The sequence below is a fragment of the Phycodurus eques genome, chromosome 11 (assembly GCF_024500275.1).
Source record: "Phycodurus eques isolate BA_2022a chromosome 11, UOR_Pequ_1.1, whole genome shotgun sequence".
Classification (NCBI taxonomy): Eukaryota; Metazoa; Chordata; class Actinopteri; order Syngnathiformes; family Syngnathidae; genus Phycodurus; species Phycodurus eques.
Window position 1 is genome coordinate 4,177,117 of NC_084535.1, and position 23,028 is coordinate 4,200,144.

The 23,028-nt window shown below is 42.9% G+C and overlaps 1 protein-coding gene across 1 annotated transcript in view; it reads left to right on the forward strand.

The window, feature by feature from the left end:
* The window catches only part of ehbp1 (EH domain binding protein 1), a 131,494-nt gene that overhangs the window by 11,288 nt on the left and 97,178 nt on the right, over nt 1-23,028 (forward strand). Inside the window, 2 exon segments of the mRNA XM_061690954.1 lie at nt 20,279-20,460; nt 22,290-22,429. Of these exon segments, the coding sequence (XP_061546938.1) occupies nt 20,279-20,460; nt 22,290-22,429 (322 nt within the window).

Below are 23,028 nucleotides of genomic sequence, written 5' to 3' on the forward strand. Positions count from 1 at the left end.
AATTACATAATAAATACACGAAGAAGAGACTCACACAACTTAGCTCAGTAAGCTACAGTGATATTATTCATGTTTTGCAGAGGATAAAAAAATATATGCCTGTGAATTAGGGCTCGGACTTCCGAATCGGAATCGAATCGCTACTCCTTGCACTATCACGTAATGAAGAGATGTCTTAGTCCAACGAATATCGTTATATTGTCTGTCTACATGTTTTTGTTGTATCTTTTGTTTGAAAAATATTTGTTGCTTAAAGGTTTCCAACTACCGTGGCACCAATGCTAGTTTTGTTTGCCTGTCTGTGATTGCATCTTAGCAGTAAGATAGCGGACGTTCGTATGGCAAAGTTATGCGGTTTGGTTAAATATACATCGTGGAATTGTCTTTGCTTTATGTTTAATTTTCCAGTAAACTTCAACTGGGAGTGGCAACAAACACTTGGCTTTCTTTTTTGAAGAAAATAATTGAAGCAGCAGATTCTTCAAAAGAATAATTCTTCTTTTGAAGAATCTGCTGCTTGTTGTGATGTTCACTGCCACCATCTAGCACACGTACCTCAAATACTGTATTTGCTCACAACTCAAGACTAAAATATCGACTGAGTGACAGCTTCTGTCTCAAAAATCTCATAAATGGAGGTACCGTTGTACCGTTTATTTTGACCTGGCACAGTCTTCAAAAAGGAATTTGGACTTAAGTCACAGTTCTGAGGTTCTGGTTTCGAATCTCTGCTGCGGCCTTCCTGTGTGGAGTTTGCATGTTCTCCCTTTACTTGGGCTGACTTTCCCCAGGTGCTCTGTTTTCCCTCCCACATTCCAGAAACATGCATGTTATCTTAATTGTGAACTTAAATGTTAGCTTGCTAAACTCTAAATTGTCCATCGGTGTGAAAGTGAATGCATATTTGTGTGTATGTGTCCTGTGATTAATTTTTTTGAGGGGAAGTAAAAAAAAAGAAGGGCTAAATTGTTATACAATTTCATTGCTATGTTTAAACATCCATTTCACAAAATAGCGCTATGCCATAACTGATACTTCAAGAAAATAATTATATTAAGATATATTAACAATTTAGAGCATTGTAATCCAAATACAGTATACAAGAAAGATCTATGCAAGTGAAGATGGAAACACATATATTAAAAACATGCAACAATCAACGACATGAATTATCTAAATAAATAAATAAAAAACCACACCTTTTTTTCTTTCTGACGCAATAGAGATGGCGTCCAATTAACTTATAGCATAAATAGAAGGATTAAAAATTACACGGTGGAAAAAAATGGTAAGTACATGTCAACCATTTCACAGCAATCCTTGTGGCTCTAGTCTCGGTTTTTGTCTCTCCTGTCCCGTTAAGACCTCATTAAAAGGCCTCAGAAGTCAGTGCTGTGTACAATTTCACCACCAGGGTGTAGTCTACGCTTATAATTAGTCCACAGTGTTGCTCACTTTCATTAGATGTTCATATCATTTGTCTGTTTTTGTCCACATGCTCGTTATGTGGTAAAGTACTGTAATATACATGTTCTATGTCTATTTTGGCATGTGATTGGGTAGTTTAAAGACTGCTGTGTTCACACACGGTCAGGTATGTGGTGCGATACGAAGCCAGGTACGTGAATGAATACGGCGGCAGGAGAGGCGCGCTCTCCTCAACCCCTCATCAGACGACAGAGGAGAAAGGCGAAGAATACGCCATTGTGCCCCAACGCCGGAGATGATGAAATTTAAGATCCCCGTGCTCTTGCTTCGTCTTAATCTGGCGGTGGGGGAGGCCCAACCTCGCGCGAGGCTAATCCCTCCCCGTTGAATTACCGGCCCGCTAAGATTGTATTTTGTCATTGAAAATGACAGTGTCAAACACTGGCGTTTTTCCCCCCCTCGCCTATTTGTTCCTCTGCCAAGGCCAATCGGATAATCAAGCGAGGGCGAGCCGAGAGGAGGACAAGACGGAGAGGTGGCGGCCCGTATAAGTGGCGGCGCGGCAGTATCTCTAAATTGCACGCTACCCTTGCCTTTCACCCCTTTCAAATAGGTGCACATTATCAAAAAGGTGGGCAAATTGCGAGTCCGCAGAGATTGGACCGCTCTATTTGAAGGCATTGTGCTGATGGACGTCTTCAGGCATCTGCATATCAACCAGAAAAAAGATGACAATCTAACTTCACTTTGTGTGGGGGATTTATGCAACACATGTTGAACCAGTCTCTTTTAAGAGTTGAATATTCAATGGTACACACTCTTCTCATCCTCCCAGAGTCATACAAACACTTTTGAGCCCTTAAGACATAAACATACAAAGCACAGCATTAATTGATGTTAAAACGCTGTCCCCGGATGGTGGAAAAGTCTTAAAAACTCTCACGTTCTCAAACTAAAGGCCTCAATTATTCATGAAAAATTGCACTTAATCCTTTAGAACTGCTGCTCAAAGGTCTTGCAATGACAATAAATAAGTGAGAGGTTATGTTTTGATTACTGTTAGTTGCCTGTACAAAGTTCAACACATTATTCTTTCTCCTGTGTCATACAAACATAGACCTCGGAGACACAGACTTACAAAAAAAAACATCTTGTTTCGACCAGATCCTGGAAAAGGCTTAAATTCGATTTCCCAACATGAAGTCCTTGATTATTCTTGGAATTTTACACTCAATGCTTTAAAACGGCTGTTCAAAGGGCATATAGAGACATAATAAATAGGCGAGAGATTAGGTTTTGATCGCCACTCTAGCAACTAGAGTGGCCAAGGAATCATTGCAATTAAAGGTTTTCACAGTTTCTCTCCATGGCTTGAGTGGCACAGTCCACCCCAGAATCAAAAATGCTGTCTTGTCTTCCGTCCAGGAAGAAAAATAACTCATTAGCATATATTTTTTTTACACGTGTTCGACCAAATGAGTATCATCCCAGTTACATGTAGATTGTAAACAAACCGTTTTAAGTAATGTCTAACTTTAGAATGTGCTATAAAAGTGGCATTATTACAAAAGTAGCAAATCGCGACTAGTCGTGGAACACTTGTATATTTCTTTCTTTTTGTATGTATTGAATAGTGTCTCACGATACATAATCTTTATCCTCGCCCATATTTTGCGTTATCGCATGTATTCTGTTGTTTATTGGCAGAAATGTACCATTATACCTACGGTAACGGCTATTTCGTGTCTGCTTCGACACTCAAGTCCACCATTTTGCGTCCTGCTTCCGACTCCATTTAAACCATTTTCAAATCACACAGTCGCACACTGTTGGTGCCCACTCTACAGTCAACACACAAACCATCCCCATAACTTCGCACACACACACACACACACACACACACACACACACACTGCATTGTACCCCCTCTCCTCCTTGCCAGGGGGAGCACATTACGTAGGCCAGTGGCTTGTGAGAGTCGAGCGGGCCTCCGCGAAGGGAAAACACAATTATTTCAGCCCTCTGCTATTCACGCAAAGGTGACAAAAGCTGGTATGAAGTATGAAATCCCAAAAGTTTCCTCCTTTTGCGCCGCGGCCGACAAATTGGGATTAATTTGCACTCGAGTGCCTCACTCGTACACCGTCTCCAAAGTTTTCACCTTTTGCTCATTTTGCCCGTTTCTTAAGTAGTTTGGGGGGCTCGAAAGGCCTCGTTTATTTATTTATTTATTTTCCCCCCCGCTCATGTGTGCTCATTTTAAATAATACATGTGCTGCAGTTCAAAGCATCTAAATAACTACGCGCGCGTGTGTGTGCGTGTGTATGTGCTTTGATAATTAATTTAATTAATCACCCTGAAGAGAGGCAACAGATGCTGCTGATTACCCCCCCCTCCCCGGTGAACCCTCCCCATCCGGGCAACACACACATGCACACGCACGCACACACGGTTAATTTCCTCGCACAATCATTTAAACGTTGGCTTGTTGTTGGGCGTCTGGTTGTCTATCATGAGGACTACGTGTTTGGGTTTGTGTGTCTACGTGGGTTGTAGTAGGTGGCTGGAGAGGCCGGGTGGTCCCTTTCGTCGCTATAATAGGCTTACCGCACCCCTAATCCACACCGCACTACCTCCATCACATGGCGGTCTGCTGACTGGCCAGGCCACCACGAGGTGTGTGTGTGTGTGTGTGTGTGTGCGCGCGTGTGTTTGTCACTAGTTGTGTGTCTGCGCAGGTTCTGTCTTCCTGCTTCACTGTAGTTGTGTTACTTAGTCTGCATTATTGTAAGTATGTATGTAAATAGCTGTCAAATAGACATCTCCCTTTTTCCCCATAATGAGAAAAAAAAACAGGTGGTAAGTGTAATTGTCTCTATTTGTCACACAAAAACTGCTAAGGCCATTTGAAGTCTTGCTAACCAAAACAGTGGCACAAAAGCAGTCTCTCGGTTGAATAATCCAGTTAATCGCTTTCGGTGGCATTGACGCTGCGGTTGAAACTATTGAATATTTTTAGACTCCACGCTACCAATGCTATTGATGAATCGAGTAATTGGATAATAGATTGGGCGTTATTAATCAACAAAATGTGTATGTGAGTCACGAGCAGGTATGATTGTTGTCCACGAGGGGTCACCATTCTCACATTCCACACTTCAAGTCTGCGTCTATAAGTAGGTGTGGCTTTAAAAGGTGGGGCCTTTCCTGATGAGTGACGTGGAAGTCGTAGAATGAGAGCGTAGCATCGGCTGTTCTGAGCTCTGGCTAACTTGCTGACTGTTTGCCAGCCTGCTTTTTGATTGCCTGCCTATGAATTTTCAGCTTCTGACGTTTTTTTATTTTGTTCAATACAACGATTGTAAGTGCACTAGCGGCTGTGTCTACCTTTTGACCACTTACGGGGGCATCACATGTTCTAACTAGCGGTGGTAGGCTGTATTGACGTACTGTTGAGGTACATCAGTTATTTCTGCTTTGCAATAGACACATTGCCCTTTTTCTTTTTGAAGTGGGAGTGATCCCAATCTTTGGACATTATCTGTCTTTTATGCACTCTTTCTTTGTTCTTCTTTGTTCAACAATTGTTCAAGTTACTGTAAAAAAGGTTTTGGTAACAAAAATGTGCTTGCAATATCTCAACATTACGATTTATTACATATGACAATTTGAAATGTTAGTACCGATTTTAGCAAGACTCATGGAACTTAACACATGACTTGCTTCTGCGGGTCGGAATCTGGAGTTTAACTCCAGTGCCTTAAACTTTGAATGTCACCATAAAACAAGCCAGTTTATACCAGCGTCTTGGTCTCTTTGGCTTTAGCTTGTCCTTGACAATGAGGAGCTTTGCTTCTTTTTTTTTTATAAATGTTTTTTTTTTTCTTATGTGCCCCCCCCACCCCCATTTTCTATTTTGTCTCTTTGTTTTGTGTTGTTTGTGTATGTGGCCTCTCGTCCTTGTCTTGCCCGTAAGCCTTTAGCACGCTGTGAGTGTGTGTCCATTTGTGTGGCAGTCCTTACGTGGTTGCTTTCTTTTTTTTGTGTGTGTGGTGTTTTTCGAGTGTGCCTCCTCGTCCCACCGGTCCAGGTTGTGACCTCGGCTTTCATCTTCTTAGTCTGAGGCTCCTGCAGCCCGCTGCGCACAGACTCCCGGCCAACAACGCGACAGATGTCACCAGACACGACAATGCACACATACATGCACACACACACACATTCTGTCTGATTTGTCTAATAAACACAGCGTTTCTCTTTCATTTATACACATTGGCTCTCATGCAGGCTCCCAGGTTGTGCACAAATGCGTACAATCGTAAACACAGACAAACCCCAGAAAGGATCCCACAGCAGTGGCGCAAATACAAGAAGGTCCTCGGTTGACACCAAGGTTCCATTGCCAAAATATGGACAGGAAGTGCAACAACAACTTGTGTGTATGTTGCTGATTTGCAACCCATTTATATATATATATTAAAAAAAGAACAAACAAACAAACAAAAAAAAGGCAAGGGTTGACTGTAATCTTCAGCACAGTCAAACTGGTAGCATATCACACACCAGCGGCACGAATAGAAGTTGTGTTTCTATTGCGGCGTTATAACCCAAATTTGTATATACGCCATAATTACAGTTACAGTATGTGAGCACGTGCATGTTAGCTTTCGGACTGTTTGTAACCTCTAAATGTCATACTTTAGGACCGCAGTAAATTCACCACCCCTATAACTTGTAATTTTAACTTATTGTGCCACAAAACACTTGTTGCTGAACCTCCAGCCCTCGAGGTTATGAGTGTGGATGTTTTGTGTATGTTGTTGTGTGTGTCCGCTCTGCTATCGGACATCTCTGTCACCTCATGGCCATCATCTCCTCCTACGTCAACTTGTTTCTGGGGCCCAGTGTTGCGTCCGCTCTGATTGGATGGTGGCGGCGGAGCAGTTATTATCACCATCTCTGTTATTTATTTTGCCCCTGCGCGTCTTAAGATGGCGGCCCGCGATGGAGACAAGCCCGTGTCGCCCGCAAAACATTGCAGCCGGCAAATCTCCATGTTTATCCACAAGCTTGACCCGCTTAGTTTGTGCGTGGGTGGTGGTGGTGGCGGTAAAATAAGCAGAATAGATGTGTTAGTTGTTTGGCATGTGTATGTGCCATTTTATGCTTGAGTGATGCATATAAAACTGATACAGGCTTCCTCATACACTTCTGATCGGTGCCTGGATTGTGATTGTGGTGAACAAAGCCACAGAGATTAGTTAGTTGTTAGCGAGTTGTAGGGCTGCACTGTTATTCCTCATGTTAGGGAAAAATCTTTATTTTTATTGCACTACGTTTTAACAAACATGTAACAATTTTGAGTTTAAAATGGATTTTTAAATAAGTATATATGATAGTTAATGATTAAAAAAATAAATGCATCCAAACAATTCAACTTTAAGTCTAAGCGGTGTAGAAAATGGATGGATGGAAAATTGTACTTTAGCAAGGGCTGACTGAATAAATGTGCTATTACAAAGTGCAATCCCGAATTGCAACTTAATGGAAGCAAATACAGTTAATGCATACAAGGCAAAAACATTAGGCTGCAAGCACCGACTTTTCATTTGAAAAGCTCCGGCGTCAATATAATGAATTGTCAAGGACGGTATGTCTCCATTGTTCTGCTTGACCATTGGTCAGTCGTGCATGGTCACAAAGTGCATAACACTCGTCAGATGTGATTTCCCTCCCTATTTACTCTTTGGGTTTTTTTCATTGAAGTTGAAGTCACGGCAGCTGCTACAACGATTGTAAACAGTGTCTTACCGTGAGATGCCACCTCTCTACCAACGTGCTGAGAGGTTCAACTTTAAAAGAAAAGCTTCATCTATTACTACAGTGGACATCAATGCCACTTAGGCTTTTATTTTGAAGTTGGCACTGCAGCGCAGTGCCAGAGCTTAAGGAAGCTTCAACCATGTGTTCGCCCCCTGCTGGCTGGCAGACTAGGTTGCGGGCACTGCTGCAAATGAAGCACTATTCATACGCAGCAGTGCCCGCGTGTTAGTTGTTTGTGACTTTGACACTACCTTCCATTCATGTGCCTGTTGATGCTTGAGCGCCACAGACAACACTGGTGCAGGCTTCTGGTTGTTGTTGGTGAAAAGTAATCGCACAGATGAGTTAGTTGTTATCAACTTGTTTGCCATTACATCCATTTGTCTATTTGTGCTAGAGTGCTTTTTGTGCTTATTAGCCTTTACTTCTGCATCTGTGTATGCTCAAGTACCGCAAAGAGCACAGATACAATCTACCACAGATACTTGCAATTGATACCTGGGTTGTGATTGCATCGAAATAAGCTGCTCAAAATGCTATGGTTATTAATGACTTGTTAGACATGAACTTCCTGCGTGTGTCTGCTTGTGGTGGAGCGCCGCATAGAACTCAGACGCAGGCGCAGCCACCGCCAGACAGAGGCGATTGTTCTGCCAAGTGGCAATGAATGGAGTCTTATGACGTGCTCCGATGCCAGCGCTAAGCCGTCCACTGACAGTCGGCCTGCCCAGCCCCCTCTTAAAAAAAACAAAACAAAAACACTCGCCGTCTCTGTTGCGGATAGAAATCTGTACTTTGGTGCACCGCGCCCAGAGGTGACTGGGTCAGGAATTTGAGGTGACTAGCGCTCGAAGGCCTTTGGGTGTTTAGTAGGGGGGGACGTGGTGAAGGACAGGCACATTCCAGCCATGAAAGAAATGCTTGCTTTAGGTGTGCCACAAGTTCTATAAATTGTATTATTCTGGGATATAACAGCAACGCAACATACAAGTTAAGAACAATAAGGAAAGTGGATTGTTAAAAAATATCCTCCGAAAACATGTTTAACTTGTATAACAACAAATAATTTCCACCAAATCCCTTCGTAACATAAATTGGACATTAATCACTAAAATATTTGCTTTCCACGATTTTCCATGAAGTCGGTCTTGTCTTGGTGAAGGAACTGAGCTGAAAGTTGAGCGCTTTGCGCTGTGGGTCACAACCAAACGAACAAGCTCACGGACACAAGTAGCTGATTAAATATATGGATACCCTGAACAGCGAGCCTCTATATAGTCTTCGCTGGACATAAAATATGTTGTATTTGATCACATTTATTGAACTATTATAAGATGGTTAAGGAAGAATAGTTAAAGTTCCTGAATAGCTATGGACAGTGGTAAATGAGCATGCCTTTATTTTGCCGCTCGTGCTGTTCGAAACCTCGAAATGTGTGCTTGTTACCGTTTTAAGTTTAATGGCTAAAATAGGCTTCCCAACTTTGACCTATTGTCAATCATCTGCTGATTACATTACGCTTACAATCAGTGGATGTCAGCACTTGGTTTATGAAAACACAATTTCAGTGATTAGCTTTGATCGTGACTGTCATAAGTGACCCTACTTGTTTTAAATGCAAGGTAAAGGAGGTCTGTGGTCAAAAGAGGACAAACATGCTAATGGGCGTACTCGGTGTTAAAATGAAAAAATTACAAATCTGGTTTATTTGACAACGTGCAAACACGCTTGTACACAAGTTGGAAGGCGCCACAGTGTTTCACACGCGCTAACTCAGTCGCAAAGTCATGATTACAGTAAATAGTTCTATGAAAACGGATCTAGGCCATAAATATTAAACAATCCACTGAGAAACAGTAACTCCCCACCAGTTGAGAATCACTGAGTTGAAGAAACACATTTCCATTGATGTCGGTTTGGAGTCGACATGAAAGCGGGTTATTACAATTTGTAAGTCAGACTGCAAGACGGTTAAAACGTGTAATGGGTCTTCTTTTATTCTTTTATGTACCACAAGCCCTTGAAGCTTTTTTTCCCGTACATAAACAAAACTGGAGGAAGTCTTTTGTTCTTTCGGAACAGAAAAAAATAAATAAATCAAAGACAGACACACACACACACACAAACACACAAACTGAGGCGCACCGGCTCCTTATCCAATCCCTCGGCTAATTCCCCCTCGGTGGAAGGTGTTCATTGTTTCTCTTTCATTCTAATCTCTGCCTCTCCTTTTCTTAAAATCCATATTAGATTCTCTTTGACTGGGCCACAATCGGAGGCAGTGGAGCAGAGCATGGCCCCCGCTAATGCTCTTTGTCTCCGCAGATTTGTCACTTAGCATGGAGAGTACACCTTTGTCACAGAGCAGGGCCGCCAGAGAGGCAGACTCGCACTTGGGGCAATTGTTTCTTGTCACAGGCCATCTCCAAACCACCCTACTCCCTCCCCACACACACATACTTTAAACAAATCAGCTTTGCTCTGGATTAGGGCCCTATCATAGCGCCGCCACATCTCAAAAACCCTTTAAACAAACACACCCTTAAAGTGAGAAGCCAGTGGATTCGAGGAAGCTTATTGCCGATTTACCAGGAAGTTGTCATTAGACGTTGCGGGATTACATTAGCAGTGCTTGAAAGCAAAACGCCCTTAAATCACCTATTTTAAATTCTCAAACATGTACAGCAAAATGTATTTCCGCGAGTAATTTATTCACTCAACTGCAGATGGGAGGGAGACGTCAATTACAGTGGGAAGCCTGTAATTGCATTCAAATTCATTTCAACTATCACTGACGTTTAAGAGCTCCCGGGACCATAAACCATTGACCCACGCAACATTGCGGTGCGACCAGACGTCAGTCAGTTGGAATGCTAATGAACGCAAAAAACTTGTTAGGTGCCTTGCTAGGTGCTGCTGTTTTGGTTAGACACCTCACCAGGATCCAGGAGTCATCCCGAAGAGATGGCAGAGCCATCTCATCTGGCTTCTCTCGATGCGGAGGAGCAGTGGCTCGTCTCTGAGCCCCTCCCAGATTACCAAGCTTCCTGCCCTATCTCTGAGGGAGATCCCGGACACCTTGTGGAGGAAACGAATTTCCGCCGCTCGAATCGTTTGATCCTTGTTCTTTCCGTCACGACCCACAACTCGTGACCACAGGTGATGGTGGGAACGTAGATGGACCGGTAAATCTTCACCACGGCAGACCGATGCAGAGTGTGCGTCACCGCTACTTGTCGATCTCCTGCTGCATTCTCTAAGTGGAATCAATATATTACAATTTATGCCACGTAAAAACCGAAGTTTGAGATAATAGAAAAAGACTTCTGGGAAATTGCAGCGATACGGCAACACGAGTCCATAGGAACACTAATCAACCCTAAGGACGCAGCCACCACATAACGTAAAATCCTCTTTAATTTCATTCACTAATCACTTTCAACAAGACTCCACACTGTTTACATTCCTCTGTAGGTGCTGCAGTTTTTTTTTTTTTTTTTTTTTTTAGGAACAGAGTTCAGGTTACTCCTTCAACATTAGTATCTCTGAACTAAGATAAATACACACAATCGTTTAGTGTAATGTATAATGTAAGGCGCCACGCTTTGTGATACTGTTTACATGCCTGGCTAAGTGCTGCTGTTTTTGCTAGCAACAGAGTTCGGGTAACTCTTTGAACACAAAGGTCTCTGAACTGAGATAATTAAAAAAAATTATAATTTTTCCTGAAAAGGAAGGCATCTATTCAAGCGAGGCGTTTATTTGTCTTAAGTGAATGCACACCAGCATCTATTATAGAGAAGGCCCTTATTTGAGGAAATAACAACAAGGGTTGTCTGCTGTCTTGATATCTGAGGTTCTGCTTCATGCTCGGGAAATAATCAATCCTAGATACAGGAGCTGAGGGTGTTAGCTTGGTGGCTATATATACCGCGTGTGTATGTGGGGCGATGTTATTGGCGTTTTGTCCCTTGATGATGACGAGAAATGGTGAAATGGCAGGAAAACGATGAGCAGGCACTTCATAGAGTGGGGATGAACTCCCAGCTATAATCCCGTCGACCTTTCTCTCCCGTCCCCCGGTTTGCCACATCTCCCCATCCTCCGTATGTACCTCATCTTTTTCTCCTTTCCCCTCCCCTTGATATCTACCGCTCTGTCTTTTAGCCCTCTCTCTTTCCCATTTCCTGACCACTCCTTCTCTCCCAAAGGCCCCCCCAACGCACTCCGCACTCTCTACCCGGCAGAAGTGCGGAGCCAGGGCTTTTTGCCGGCTGGTAATTTATTTTCCTATTAGCCCCCCGTCTGAAGTGCGCGCTCCGGGTCTGAGCGTGTGTTGGGGGGCACACCGGGGGCCACCCAAAAAGAAAGACCCGGAGAGCAGGAGAGAGGAGGGCACTCTGGACACGCTGATAAGACGAGGCAGGGTTTCGACGTTCGAAGATGATTTGGGGGGGAAAGAGCGAGAGAGGATAGCAGATAGCAACTGTGTAAGCATTTTTTTTTTTTTTTTTTTGCTGTCTTGAAATATGATGCAGACTCATTTTTTTAACAGAAAACACACTGGACATAATTGCAAGTCAGGATTACTCACCTACAGTAACAAAAGTACATCAACTATTGAGTCATAAAATAGCCCCTTACCACTGCCACTCAAAGTTTTTCTTGGTGTCGAATGTACAGACACAAAATGGGCAGGTTTTTAGGATTTATAAACATGCCGGATGATTACAAATCAGGATAAGGGGTACAGAAAATGGATGGAATCTTTGTTATAACAACGTTCTGTATGAAAGGTTCCAACGTGAAATGGGGGTTGAAGATGACCTGAGGAATTCCGGGTTCCCAAACATGCAGGATGATTGAAAGTTCTGATTACTTACCTACAGTAACAAAACTGCGCCAGATAATTAGCCCAAAACTAGCCCCTTTCACAGAGCAGCCCAGAGCTTTTTACTGGTTTTCTTGTGACGGCATTTTGTGTGATAAATTCCAAATTGAAATGGGATTTGAAGACGACGTGCAAATTTCCCCACTCCTAAACATGATGGATGATTGCAAATTAGAATTACTTACCTACAGTAACAAAAATACACAAACTCAATGGTCACAAACTATCCCCTTTCACACTGCCCGTCAAAGCTTTTGCCCATCTCTTTACCGGGACATGTTCTGTGTGAAAGGTACCAGCATGTATTTTAAATTTCCTGTGTATCTGAGACGCGGGGTGGCACCTTTGTGAATGGGCAATAGCGAGATGTGTGAGAGGCACTTTAACCAGCACTCTGTCCAATCAGTGTATAGTGTTGATAGTGATGCTCATTCTATCTGGCAGTAGGCGGCGCACGAAACAAGTTGGTGTCATGTAGCTTGGTGTTTAGAGAAACAAGGACATGTAAGAGCTCAGTGTCACTCTCATTTTTCGACGGTTCACCCCCCCCCCCCCCACCCCAAATAAAAAAACACAGCTGCTGTAATCTGCCGTTTTTAAAAGAAGCCTAATCCTGCTCTTGTGGAGACTAATCGCTTCTCCCGTGTGCCGTCCTCTCACCTTTCCTTCACTGTTTGTTTTTGCTTTTCACTTTTCTGTTGACTGCCAGTGTATGGGAAATATTTATAGGATATTTTTTTTGGGGGGGTTGGGGGATTCAGCCCCTGAAGCCAGTTTCCCTTAGCAAACTGAAATTTGTTAGGAATATCTATCATGAGTACACCCAAAAGAAAAAAAAAAAGTACAGAAGGCATGCCTGAAAAGACACAAGAAGTTCACCATTTTGATTTGAAAAGGCAATTTTAGGGCAATTTTCATGGATCCCTTAAAGACAATTCCCTGATCTTTTATTTGGATAATTTTCAAAAGCTCATCCCCTGAAGACAGTTTCCCTGAGGAGTATGAAACTAGTCTATTATGAGTTGACCCACAAGAATAGTCTCAAGAAGCCATGCCCAAAAAGACACAGAAAGTCTGCCACGGTAGCGAAGTCTGGATGATTCACCATAAAACTCCTTGCGGTCCAATCTGGACTTTGTGTGTGATGGAGGTAGAATCGCTTTTTATTCTTCTTTCAATGTGTTCATTTCCTTTTTGGAGCCCCTCAACACGCCCCAAACTCACCAATTCTTTGCAAGCGTGTGTATCTTGGTTAAAATGTATGTAATTCCGACGTACCCAAAACTCATACTGTCGTAGCCCTGTGGAAAGTTACAAATAATTATCACTGACACCAGTTTCACCAATCAATACGACATTTGGCGGGCGTCTCGATCATGACACCTTGAAAAAGTCTCAAGAGCCAATGTCGGCCATTTTAATAAGAAACAGCCATTTTGGGCCGATTCCAGGGTTTGTACATTGACAAACTCTCAAGGGAATCCACCCAAATGAGCCCAAATTGGAAGCAGTCAAGCAGGTATACTATTCAGATACACGACTCAAAATAACCAAGCTTTTATCCTTACACCATGTAATGTGGACAGATCACGGCATCAAAGATGGTGGAGCGTTTTGAGGTGTCGACCTGAAAATGTGCGAGCGAGGGCCCCTTCATCACTGCTTGCAGCCTTAAATATAAGACCATTGTTATTGTAATTAACACGTGCCTTTTTATGGCCATTGTTGCCTTTAATATATACACGTACACACACACACAGCTTGGGCAAAAAAAAAAAAAGAAAAAATCCTTGCATATAATAATAGAGGATATAAATTGGTCTTAATCTGCGTGTGTATGTGGTCTATAGTTCCGTATTCATAGGTGGTGTGTAAAGCTGGCACTCTATCAGTTATCAGGGGAGTCGCAGAGGAATCGCTCCATTGTGTCTGCGCTCAAAGAGAGATGTGAGTACGTCGGACGTCTCTATTTCCAATAACTGTGACCTTGAGGGGAAGCGCAATGGCACAGCCCCCCCACCCACCACCACCATCACCAACACACACAACTCCAATCTGCTGACTGCTGACTCCAGCCCACAGGCAGCTGATTTGGGGGGTTGGGGTGCGGGGGCTAATCGGCACTCCCTCGGGGTTATCCCAAAGGCCAAATTGAGTTTATTGTTATTGTTATATTTAAATTGCGTGAATGTAAATGAAAGAAATGTTACGTCGTCGTTAAGCCTCTGTGGATGTTTCATGCTGCTTTCAAGTTTCGGAGGATGGTTTATGCCACGACGACCATGAAAAACAAGACAATTTTCATAGCTTTTGTCTAGACGTCAATGTTAAATGGCGCATACATGGTACGATTCTCGTACGAACTATAGTGGTACCTTGACTTACGAGTGCATCAACTTACAAGTTTTCTGAGTTCTGTTTTTTTTTTTTTTGCTTTGTGTTGCAAGCCAAAACTTGTGGTATAGGCAAGCTTAATATCTAGATGCCAGCAGAGAACACCACAGCCTCCACCCAGCATCCCACATCTCACTCACAACTGGAGATAACAGTGAATTGAGGAAAAAACTCACTCACAGAATAAATTAAAATCGTATGTCCAAGGTACCGCTATACACAACTTAACACTGTATGACTTAACTGTGGCTAAGTTTAAATTCTACAGTCTCCATTAGTCATTGGTGTTTGACTTACGCTTTGTAGTAGTTGAATAGTGAGTTTCAAACTTTTGTTGACTGTCAAAACGAATAAAAAAGTAGTAGACTCTCAAAGAAGCCCTTAAGAAGCCATGCCCGAAAAGCCACAGGAAGTCTGCCAGTTTGCTCGAAGTGGATCATTTTGGATGTTTCTAGGGATCCTTTAACAACAAACTCGTAATCCAGTTTTTTGACATTTCAGGCCCAGGAGTGAAGTTTGTTCGTCATGTCTATCGTGAATACACGTGCAAAAAAAATCTCAAGACTTGCTCGGAAAACAGGAAGTCTGCCATTTTGGTTTGAAACTGCCATGTGGGACCCTTTTGGCTATTTCCAGGACTCTCTATTTTGATCATTCTGCCCCTGAGGCCAGTTTCCTTTAGCAATATGAAATTTGGCTGGCATGTCTTTAATGAGTAGACTCAAAAATAGTTTCAAGAAGCCATGACAAAAGATATAGGAGGTTTCTCCTTTTGATTTGAAATGACCAATTAGTCACTTGGGCCATTTTCAGGAGTCCTTCAAAAGTGAACTTGTCCTTGAGCTTTTTTCCCGATTGCTACCTAATTTGGAGCACATATACTCGAGAGGGGTGACACAACATTGTGAAAATGTTCACTTTTTTTAAGATGAAATCAATTCAAAAAGATCATCAACAAACGTCAGAGCCCATGCGGCCTCTCCTTGTGGTTACATTTAATGAAAGTGAGGGCTTAAATTGGGTGTAAGTAGCCTTAAAAAGTGTTGAACCCTCCTGTTTGTTTGTTTTTAGGTACACCAGAAAGGTTTAGGGTTTCATATTTTAACAACTAACAATGAAATAAAAAGCAACAAAAATGAATGTCACAATGCCAGCACTAACCATTCAGTCATTATTTATTTAAACTTGTATTTTTCACAATATAATTGTTCTAGGGTTTTTTTTGTTTTTTGTTTTTAACTCTAAACTGGGCCAATTTGAATTGCATTGTAACAAGATCGTTAATTTTGGCTTTAACAATCCTTAACAGAACACAAGTTTTTTCCTGAATGTCTTCCAGCACTTCCGTGGACAGAAACACGATAACCTCAGTTTGTCCTTTGCCTGTTGCCGCCCGGCTCAAGATTGTTTTTGTTTCCGCGGTGGCGTCGATGCTCAAGTCTGATAATCATCAACCGGATGCGATTCATCACTTCCGGACAGCGTTGCGACGTATCGCGCTGGCATCTTCCTCCTTGGCGATCCACTTGGCCGCGAAGCACTTTTATCAAAACGAAGCAATTTTTTTTTTGCAGTTATTTCCAATGAGAGACCCTAAACTTTGGCAATTTTACAGCAGACCGTGTGAAATAATTGTACTCAAAAGGATCAATGGGGGGCCATGTTGGTTCATATTAGAAACCAATTGACTTTTGACTGTGTGTTAAAAAGCCATTAGTTGATTGGTCTTCATGCGTCTTCACAAAGACGCTAGCTTCTGTTTAGCACTCAGTCTAATTAAGCCACAGCTCCAGTCACAAAGGGACTCGCCGCCCCTCCTTTTTCCACCCCCGCCCAACTATCCGAGCCCGTCCCATTGGCATTTTGGGGCAGAGGGGGTTCAGCGGGACCTCCTGGGCACCCCCGCTGCCCTGTCCCCTTCCCCCCCACCAGGGGAGCATCTGTGGATCGATCCGGGGCCAGCTGGCGTATACTAGTCCTGCACCCCCCCCCCCCACTTCCCTCTCTTCGCCCAGTGGCATGCCAAGATGAGAATGAAAGAAAAGAAAATAGTTTTGATAACTTATATTTTGTACTTTTAAATTTGTGTGCACGGTAAACCCCCAAGTAGAATTGCCCTGCAAAACGAACCTACCCCTATCATCTCTGTAATTTCTTTAGTTTAAGAGTGTTTTTATAATTTTGTTTGTGTGTCTGAACCATGTGGCAGGTACTATGAAATTTTTTTTTTTTTAGATAGTTTCTTTATCAGTCGGCACGGTGACCGACTGGTTTACACATCTGCCTCACAGTTCTGGGGACCGGGGTTCAAATCCTGCCCCCGCCTGTGTGGCGTTTGCATGTTCTCTCCGTGCCTGCGTGGGTTTTCTCCGGGCACTCCGGTTTCCTCCCACATCCCAAAAAAATGAGTGCTAGGTTGATTGAAGACTCTAAATTGCCCATAGGTGTGAATGTGAGTGCGAATGGTTGTTTGTTTCTATGTGCCCTGCGATTGGCTGGCGACCGGTTCACGGTGTACCCCGCCTCCCGCCCGAAGATAGCTGGGATAGGCTCCAGCAGCCCGCGACCCTAGTGAGGATAAGCGGTAAAGAAAATGGATAGTTTCTTTATCACAGATTTTCATGTTATGTGGATGGGTCTGAAAGCTACCGCATAATCTCTGTAATTTCTTTAGTTTGTGTGTTTTACTATATCTAAATATGTTTGAAGCATGTGGGAGGGGTAAAACCTTTTGACTTTTTTTCTTCTTTTTTTAGATGGTCTCTTTCTCACGGATTTTCATCTAATGTGGATGGGTCTGAAACCTATCCTCTCTGTAATGTTCTTTAGCGTTGCACTTACAAGGAGATGCCACCAGGGGGCAGCATACAGCCACAACCCCTCACTCTTTCCCTCCCTCCTTGGTCTTTTTCTTTCATCTTCTTGTTGCACACTACAAGTATTAATAATTATTAGTTATTCTCTTAAAGCATGATGATATTCTTATCCTCTGTCATAAATGAAACTTTTGCATTGTCCCCTGCCTTTCATTTTATACATTGTCACTGTAATCCCACCCCCCTTCACCTTTTTATATTTGATTGACAAGCAGCATCTTGGGGAAAAGGAGGCCAATTCCATTGTTTTGACGCTCTGGTGCAAATCTCTCAAAATGTTTGTCATTCATTTTGCGGTCTTATTTGCATATCCTTAAGTATTTCCCATTAGTGCCCATCCCTCCCTCCCTCGCTCTGTTCGTTGCCATTGTCATCTTTAGCAAATCCCCTTCGTCTTAAGTGTTTGCCGCATTTAGCAAATTCATTCATAAAGTATCTACACGCGCTATTAGCTTAGTATAATAGCCTGGGTGTAATCTGCGGAGAGATAAGAGTTTTCTTCCCCCCTCCCTCTCAGCCCTCGTGTTCTTCTCCCGACGGGCTGTTCTTTGGACACATCACTACGTCTCGAGCGACGAAGCTCAAATGTCAGCATCAAAATGTCAAGTGGACGATTTTTTTTCTGTACTTTTTTTTATGTTTCATTATTTTCCGCCGCAGGTGGGAAATGGAAGGCATGATGGGTGTGGGTGAAGATGGAAAGATAGGTGGGAGATGAGCTTACCATGAGCTAACATTGTTAGTCTTAGATTCTGATAACCAGCACATACGACGTCACATGACAACAGTTATTTCACAGCAAAGAATTTCATCTTCATATATCATGAACAAAAAACATTTAGAATCAAAGTAATTCATAGTTGAATTCAACTTAGCCACCCAACATTTTACAGCGAAAATAAACCTTTGTTTGCTGGGTAGTGTAAAACTACGTAGACATGATCGATTAGCGCTTTACTTCGAGTTTTTCAATTTGATTGTTTTATATAATGGACTGCAGGCGTTTTTCATAGAAATATTTGCTGGAATTCTGACTTTACTACTGCATTAGCAAAGATCAGTTATGATTTGTGTGCAAATTCGGGTTACTTAGGAACAGAACTCCATCATAAACCGAAGACCCCCTGCACTTGTTTATAATCCTGATGTAATAAAATACGTTTTCGTTGGAGGACACAGGGAATACCATGAAAAAGTTTAAATCATCCAAAGGGACAAGGTTGTTTTTGGATGGTGTTCTCGTGAAGGACAATGACTTGTAATTAACATAATCATTTATTACGGAGAAGCAGGCAGCCGATGCACGCATGATAAGAAGATTACACCCAAATTGGACAAAACGCAACACGTTTGCATTTTGTAAAACACTTCAAATAAGGCAGGCATGAGTAGACACTTCACATTCAAAAAAGTAGACAGCCCACCAAAGCGGTCCCGCATGGCCAAAATGCCGTTACACCTGAAAGCTTTCTTCACATGATCACTCGAAGGGAGGCGACTTTCCTTTGTCTTCCAAAAGTTTTTTTCCATGAATGTCTGGAGGTTCCGAAACAGCTTTTTACCATTCCCTTCCCTGAGAGAGGCCGGTTTTTACATAATCCTTTTGAGTGAGCGGGAAGTCTGAGAGCGTCGATCCCTGCCAAATTCAATGGCAGAAAAAAAAAGAAAAGAAAAGAAGAATGCGCCTCTTTACTATGTTAAACAGATCTGGCCCAAGATGTAATGCGTTCGTCCTCGGATCACGCTAAAGCCCTTTTGCCATTTGCTAACAACCTGCCATCTAAACATGAATTCAATGTATGTAGCTAAATGTTTTGGTAAGTTTCTACTTTGTGCTTTAATACCCTTTAAGTTTGACTGCATCCGCCTTATGTCACATGCACAATCTATCAATTTATGTATGTCTTAGGTAGGGCTTGACGTGCAATTAATTTTATTGATAGATACAAGTATTTGTCAGGAATTTTTGTTTTTTTTCCAATGTTCGTCCTTGCTGACGTTCACTGCTTCCACTAACAACATCTGTATCACTGGGCAAGAGCGCGAGGCAGTTACACTTCCTGTCCCTTACCTACACCCCATAATATGCACCACACGTTTCTTGTCTTTTGCCTCTTTTCAATAGCATGACCAGCATCTTTACCACTGAATCCCTCACTCTTTGTGTGCGTGTGCGTGCGTGCGAATAAATCCCCCGAGGACCTTGGCGATAAGGCGCCAGATTGAGTTTTCTTCACAGAGCCAGATCTTCCTGAGATTTGCGCATGTGTAGACATCTGGCAAAATGTTACGGGATGCTATCATCACGTTATCGAACTCCCGCGTTTGTGTATATGTATATGCGCTCTCCAATTCACATCGCGACTAAGCGACGCTTTAGCTTTGTTTGTGGTTCGAGCGCACGCGAGAGGGGTCCTCCTCCAGGCTCCATTCACAGCGGATACAAGAAGGCGTTTGTGGGGATCTCACACTGACAACTGTGTGCTGCTTTTAGATAGAAAAGAGGTAGAAAAGTGTTAGGAAATTGATTTTTTTTCTTCTATTTTCGTTTAATTTAGATGTCACGGCACAGTGCAAGAGTATTCTGGTATGCCGGGACGTGGGGTGGTGTGAGGTTTAACACCTGACACACACACATTGACGTCATCAAATCAGATTGCGGCGTCATTTGCTGCATTCTGTGTAAAAGGCACAGACTGATAAATGCTGGGTCTTCTCCTCCAGCTGTGATGCAATTTCGCAGGGTTCCTCTGTGAAATAGGCTATTATAGAGCTATATAGAGAGTTGTATTGCAAGTCATTTTAAGGTTTGTGATTGTTATCCGATCTGCTTACCTGTACCGTTTTTCCATCTCGTTCCCCGTGCAGGAGTCCCCATCGGGCCGTCGTAAGGCCCTGGCCACCAGCAGCATCAACATGAAGCAGTACGCCAGCCCCATGCCCACGCAGACTGATGTCAAGCTCAAGTTCAAGCCGCTGTCCAAGAAGGTGGTCTCGGCCACGCTGCAGTTCTCCCTCTCCTGCATCTTCCTGCGGGAGGGCAAGGCCACGTGAGTCAACATCGTAGACTGGGTCTGGGCGTTTCATCGAGTCTACCGATTATTTCAGTGGTGCCTTGACTTACGAGTGCCTCAACTTATGAGCTCGGCCGATTTATTTGATTAATTTGAACTCATTTCAATATTTTTTGTTTTGAATTGTGTTGCCAGCCAATATTTGAGGTAAGAAAGAGCAAGCGATAGGCCACTGCTCAAGTAAATTTAAAAAAATGAAGTAATTAAGATACTGTAAAGGTGAGCAAGGAGAGCCACACTTGCCAATGCGCTGTCAGACATTTGACAGGGACAAACAGTCAAACAAGCAAATACAAAATGTGAGCATTCACAAGACGCTGATGTAGGCCATAACTCATGCCCTGATGCTCACACGCAGACGAGAAGGCCAACCAGACTGGCGTCACTCTCTAGGCCACGCACCTTAAAGGCACACATTCAACACGGATACTACAGTAGATACAGTAATTACACTATATAAAACCAGTTCATTGCTTTACAAACTCTTTTATTGTTTTGTTAATACAATGCAGTGCTATTTTTCTTTATTAAAAACACACAACAAAACAGTATTTTTTGGAGGATTAACGGCTTTTCAATGGGGAAAAGAAATTTGATATGTAATTAAATTGAGTTACATGTTTGGACACGGAACCAATTAAACTCACAACTCGAGTTACCACGGTGTTTTTCAGGAACTTTTTTTTTGGGCAGCTTGCAGTAGTTCAAAGCGCATCCCCGCTAACATGCACGACTTCAACTAACAACATGACTGCGAAGAGAGAGGGCGTTAGTTTACAAAAGACCAAGGAGTGTTGCCAAATTGTGACTTTTCAGACCCATCTAGGAACAATTAATAAATAAATAAATAACAACTAGTGGCTTTAATTCCACCAAAGAAGCAGACAGCTGCTTTCTTTTCAGATTTGTATTTGTTATTTTTTCCCCCAAGAGGAAACTTACCTACTTGTGGAAATTGAAGCATGTTAATGCTGCGAGAAAAATAGTCAGGAAAAGTGAAGCAAATCCCAGAAGTGAAAAAACAAAACAGAGAGCAAACAGTATCGCTCAGGGCTACCACTCCTACTGGCTATATGTTTGAAATTATTATTATTTATGGCCCATCCTGTCAATCACTCGTAGCCTCTCTTCTTCACTCCCTCTTTATTCATCTTTGATACACGCAACTTTAATTTTAGGACACTCTCCCTCTCGTTTGTGCATTCTAATTCGATAACTTTCATTTAAGGGCACACACACGCACATCGGCGGGGGCCTTTGTTGTGTCGTCGACGGCGGGTCGATGGCGCATAACCCTTGTTAACCCTTCGGGGAATGATGTCGACCACACACAAACAAACTCCATCACGCCGCTTCAAATGAAGTCCAGCGCCCGGGAGGCAGCAAACACAAAGCACATAGACACACAGAGACGGAGAGAGAAGATTATGATGGCGCTTTTGAGAAGGGGACGGCGTGAAATAATGTGCGGTGGGGGAGCGGGGACATGAAGGCCAAGTTGAGACAAAAGGTTTAAAAATGTCGAGAAGTTAGGAAGTGACAGAGGTGGAGGCGGCGTTACATTAATCCTTTGAATTGGACGCCGTCCTCCCGTCACATCAAAATTCAACGCTGCTGCATTTCCATTTATTCATTGGTACGTCAGTGCATAATCTCCCCCCCCCCCCCACACATCTCAGCTGCATGTTAATCTCTCAAGGTTATGTATAGCCTTGTGAGTGTTTTTTTTTTTTTTTTAAACACATTACAAGTGCATGATATGCATTTGCATGGATGTGATTTCCCCCCCCCCCCCCCTGCCGCAGTGACGAGGACATGCAGAGCCTGGCCAGCCTGATGAGCATGAAGCAGGCCGACATCGGCAACCTGGACGACTTCGAGGAGGAGAACGAAGACGATGAGGAGAACAGGGTCAACCAGGAGGAGAAGGCGGCCAAGATCACAGGTAACAACTGGCCGCAAAATGTTGCACGTATGAGCCAACGTGGCAGAGGTTGACAAAATGGAAGAATCAACACATGTTTCGAACAGTCATCAGCCACTTTCACACAAAACTTATCAATTTGTCTATATTTCATGCAGAACCCAGTGAAGGCTATTCCCGTGACAGCAGTGGATATAAAAAGTCTACACACCAAGTTCAGCTGTTCTAGAAGCTTTTCCTGACATTTGCTTTCTTTAGCAGAAGTCTGAGGGTTGTGTGCTAATACTGACTGCTATTTGGAAGTGTTCATGGTCTTTTTATAGCCACTGTATGTGTGTGGACACATAAACATGGCATCACACAATCAGATAATTAGGTGTGTGTGTGTGAGAGAGAGAGAGAGAGCGAGAGATGAAATACAATGACAACTGCTTCCAACACAACAGGACGGGAGAAGTGGTAAATGTCACACTCCTGTCCTGGAATTTGTTAAAACATAGAATCTGTCCTTCTTGTTATAGCTCTACTGCAGATGCTGGGAAAAGGACTGGGTTGACATCATCTCTCCCAGCAACATTGACAAAATGCAGTCTTATACAGTCACTAGCCCATTTTCCACA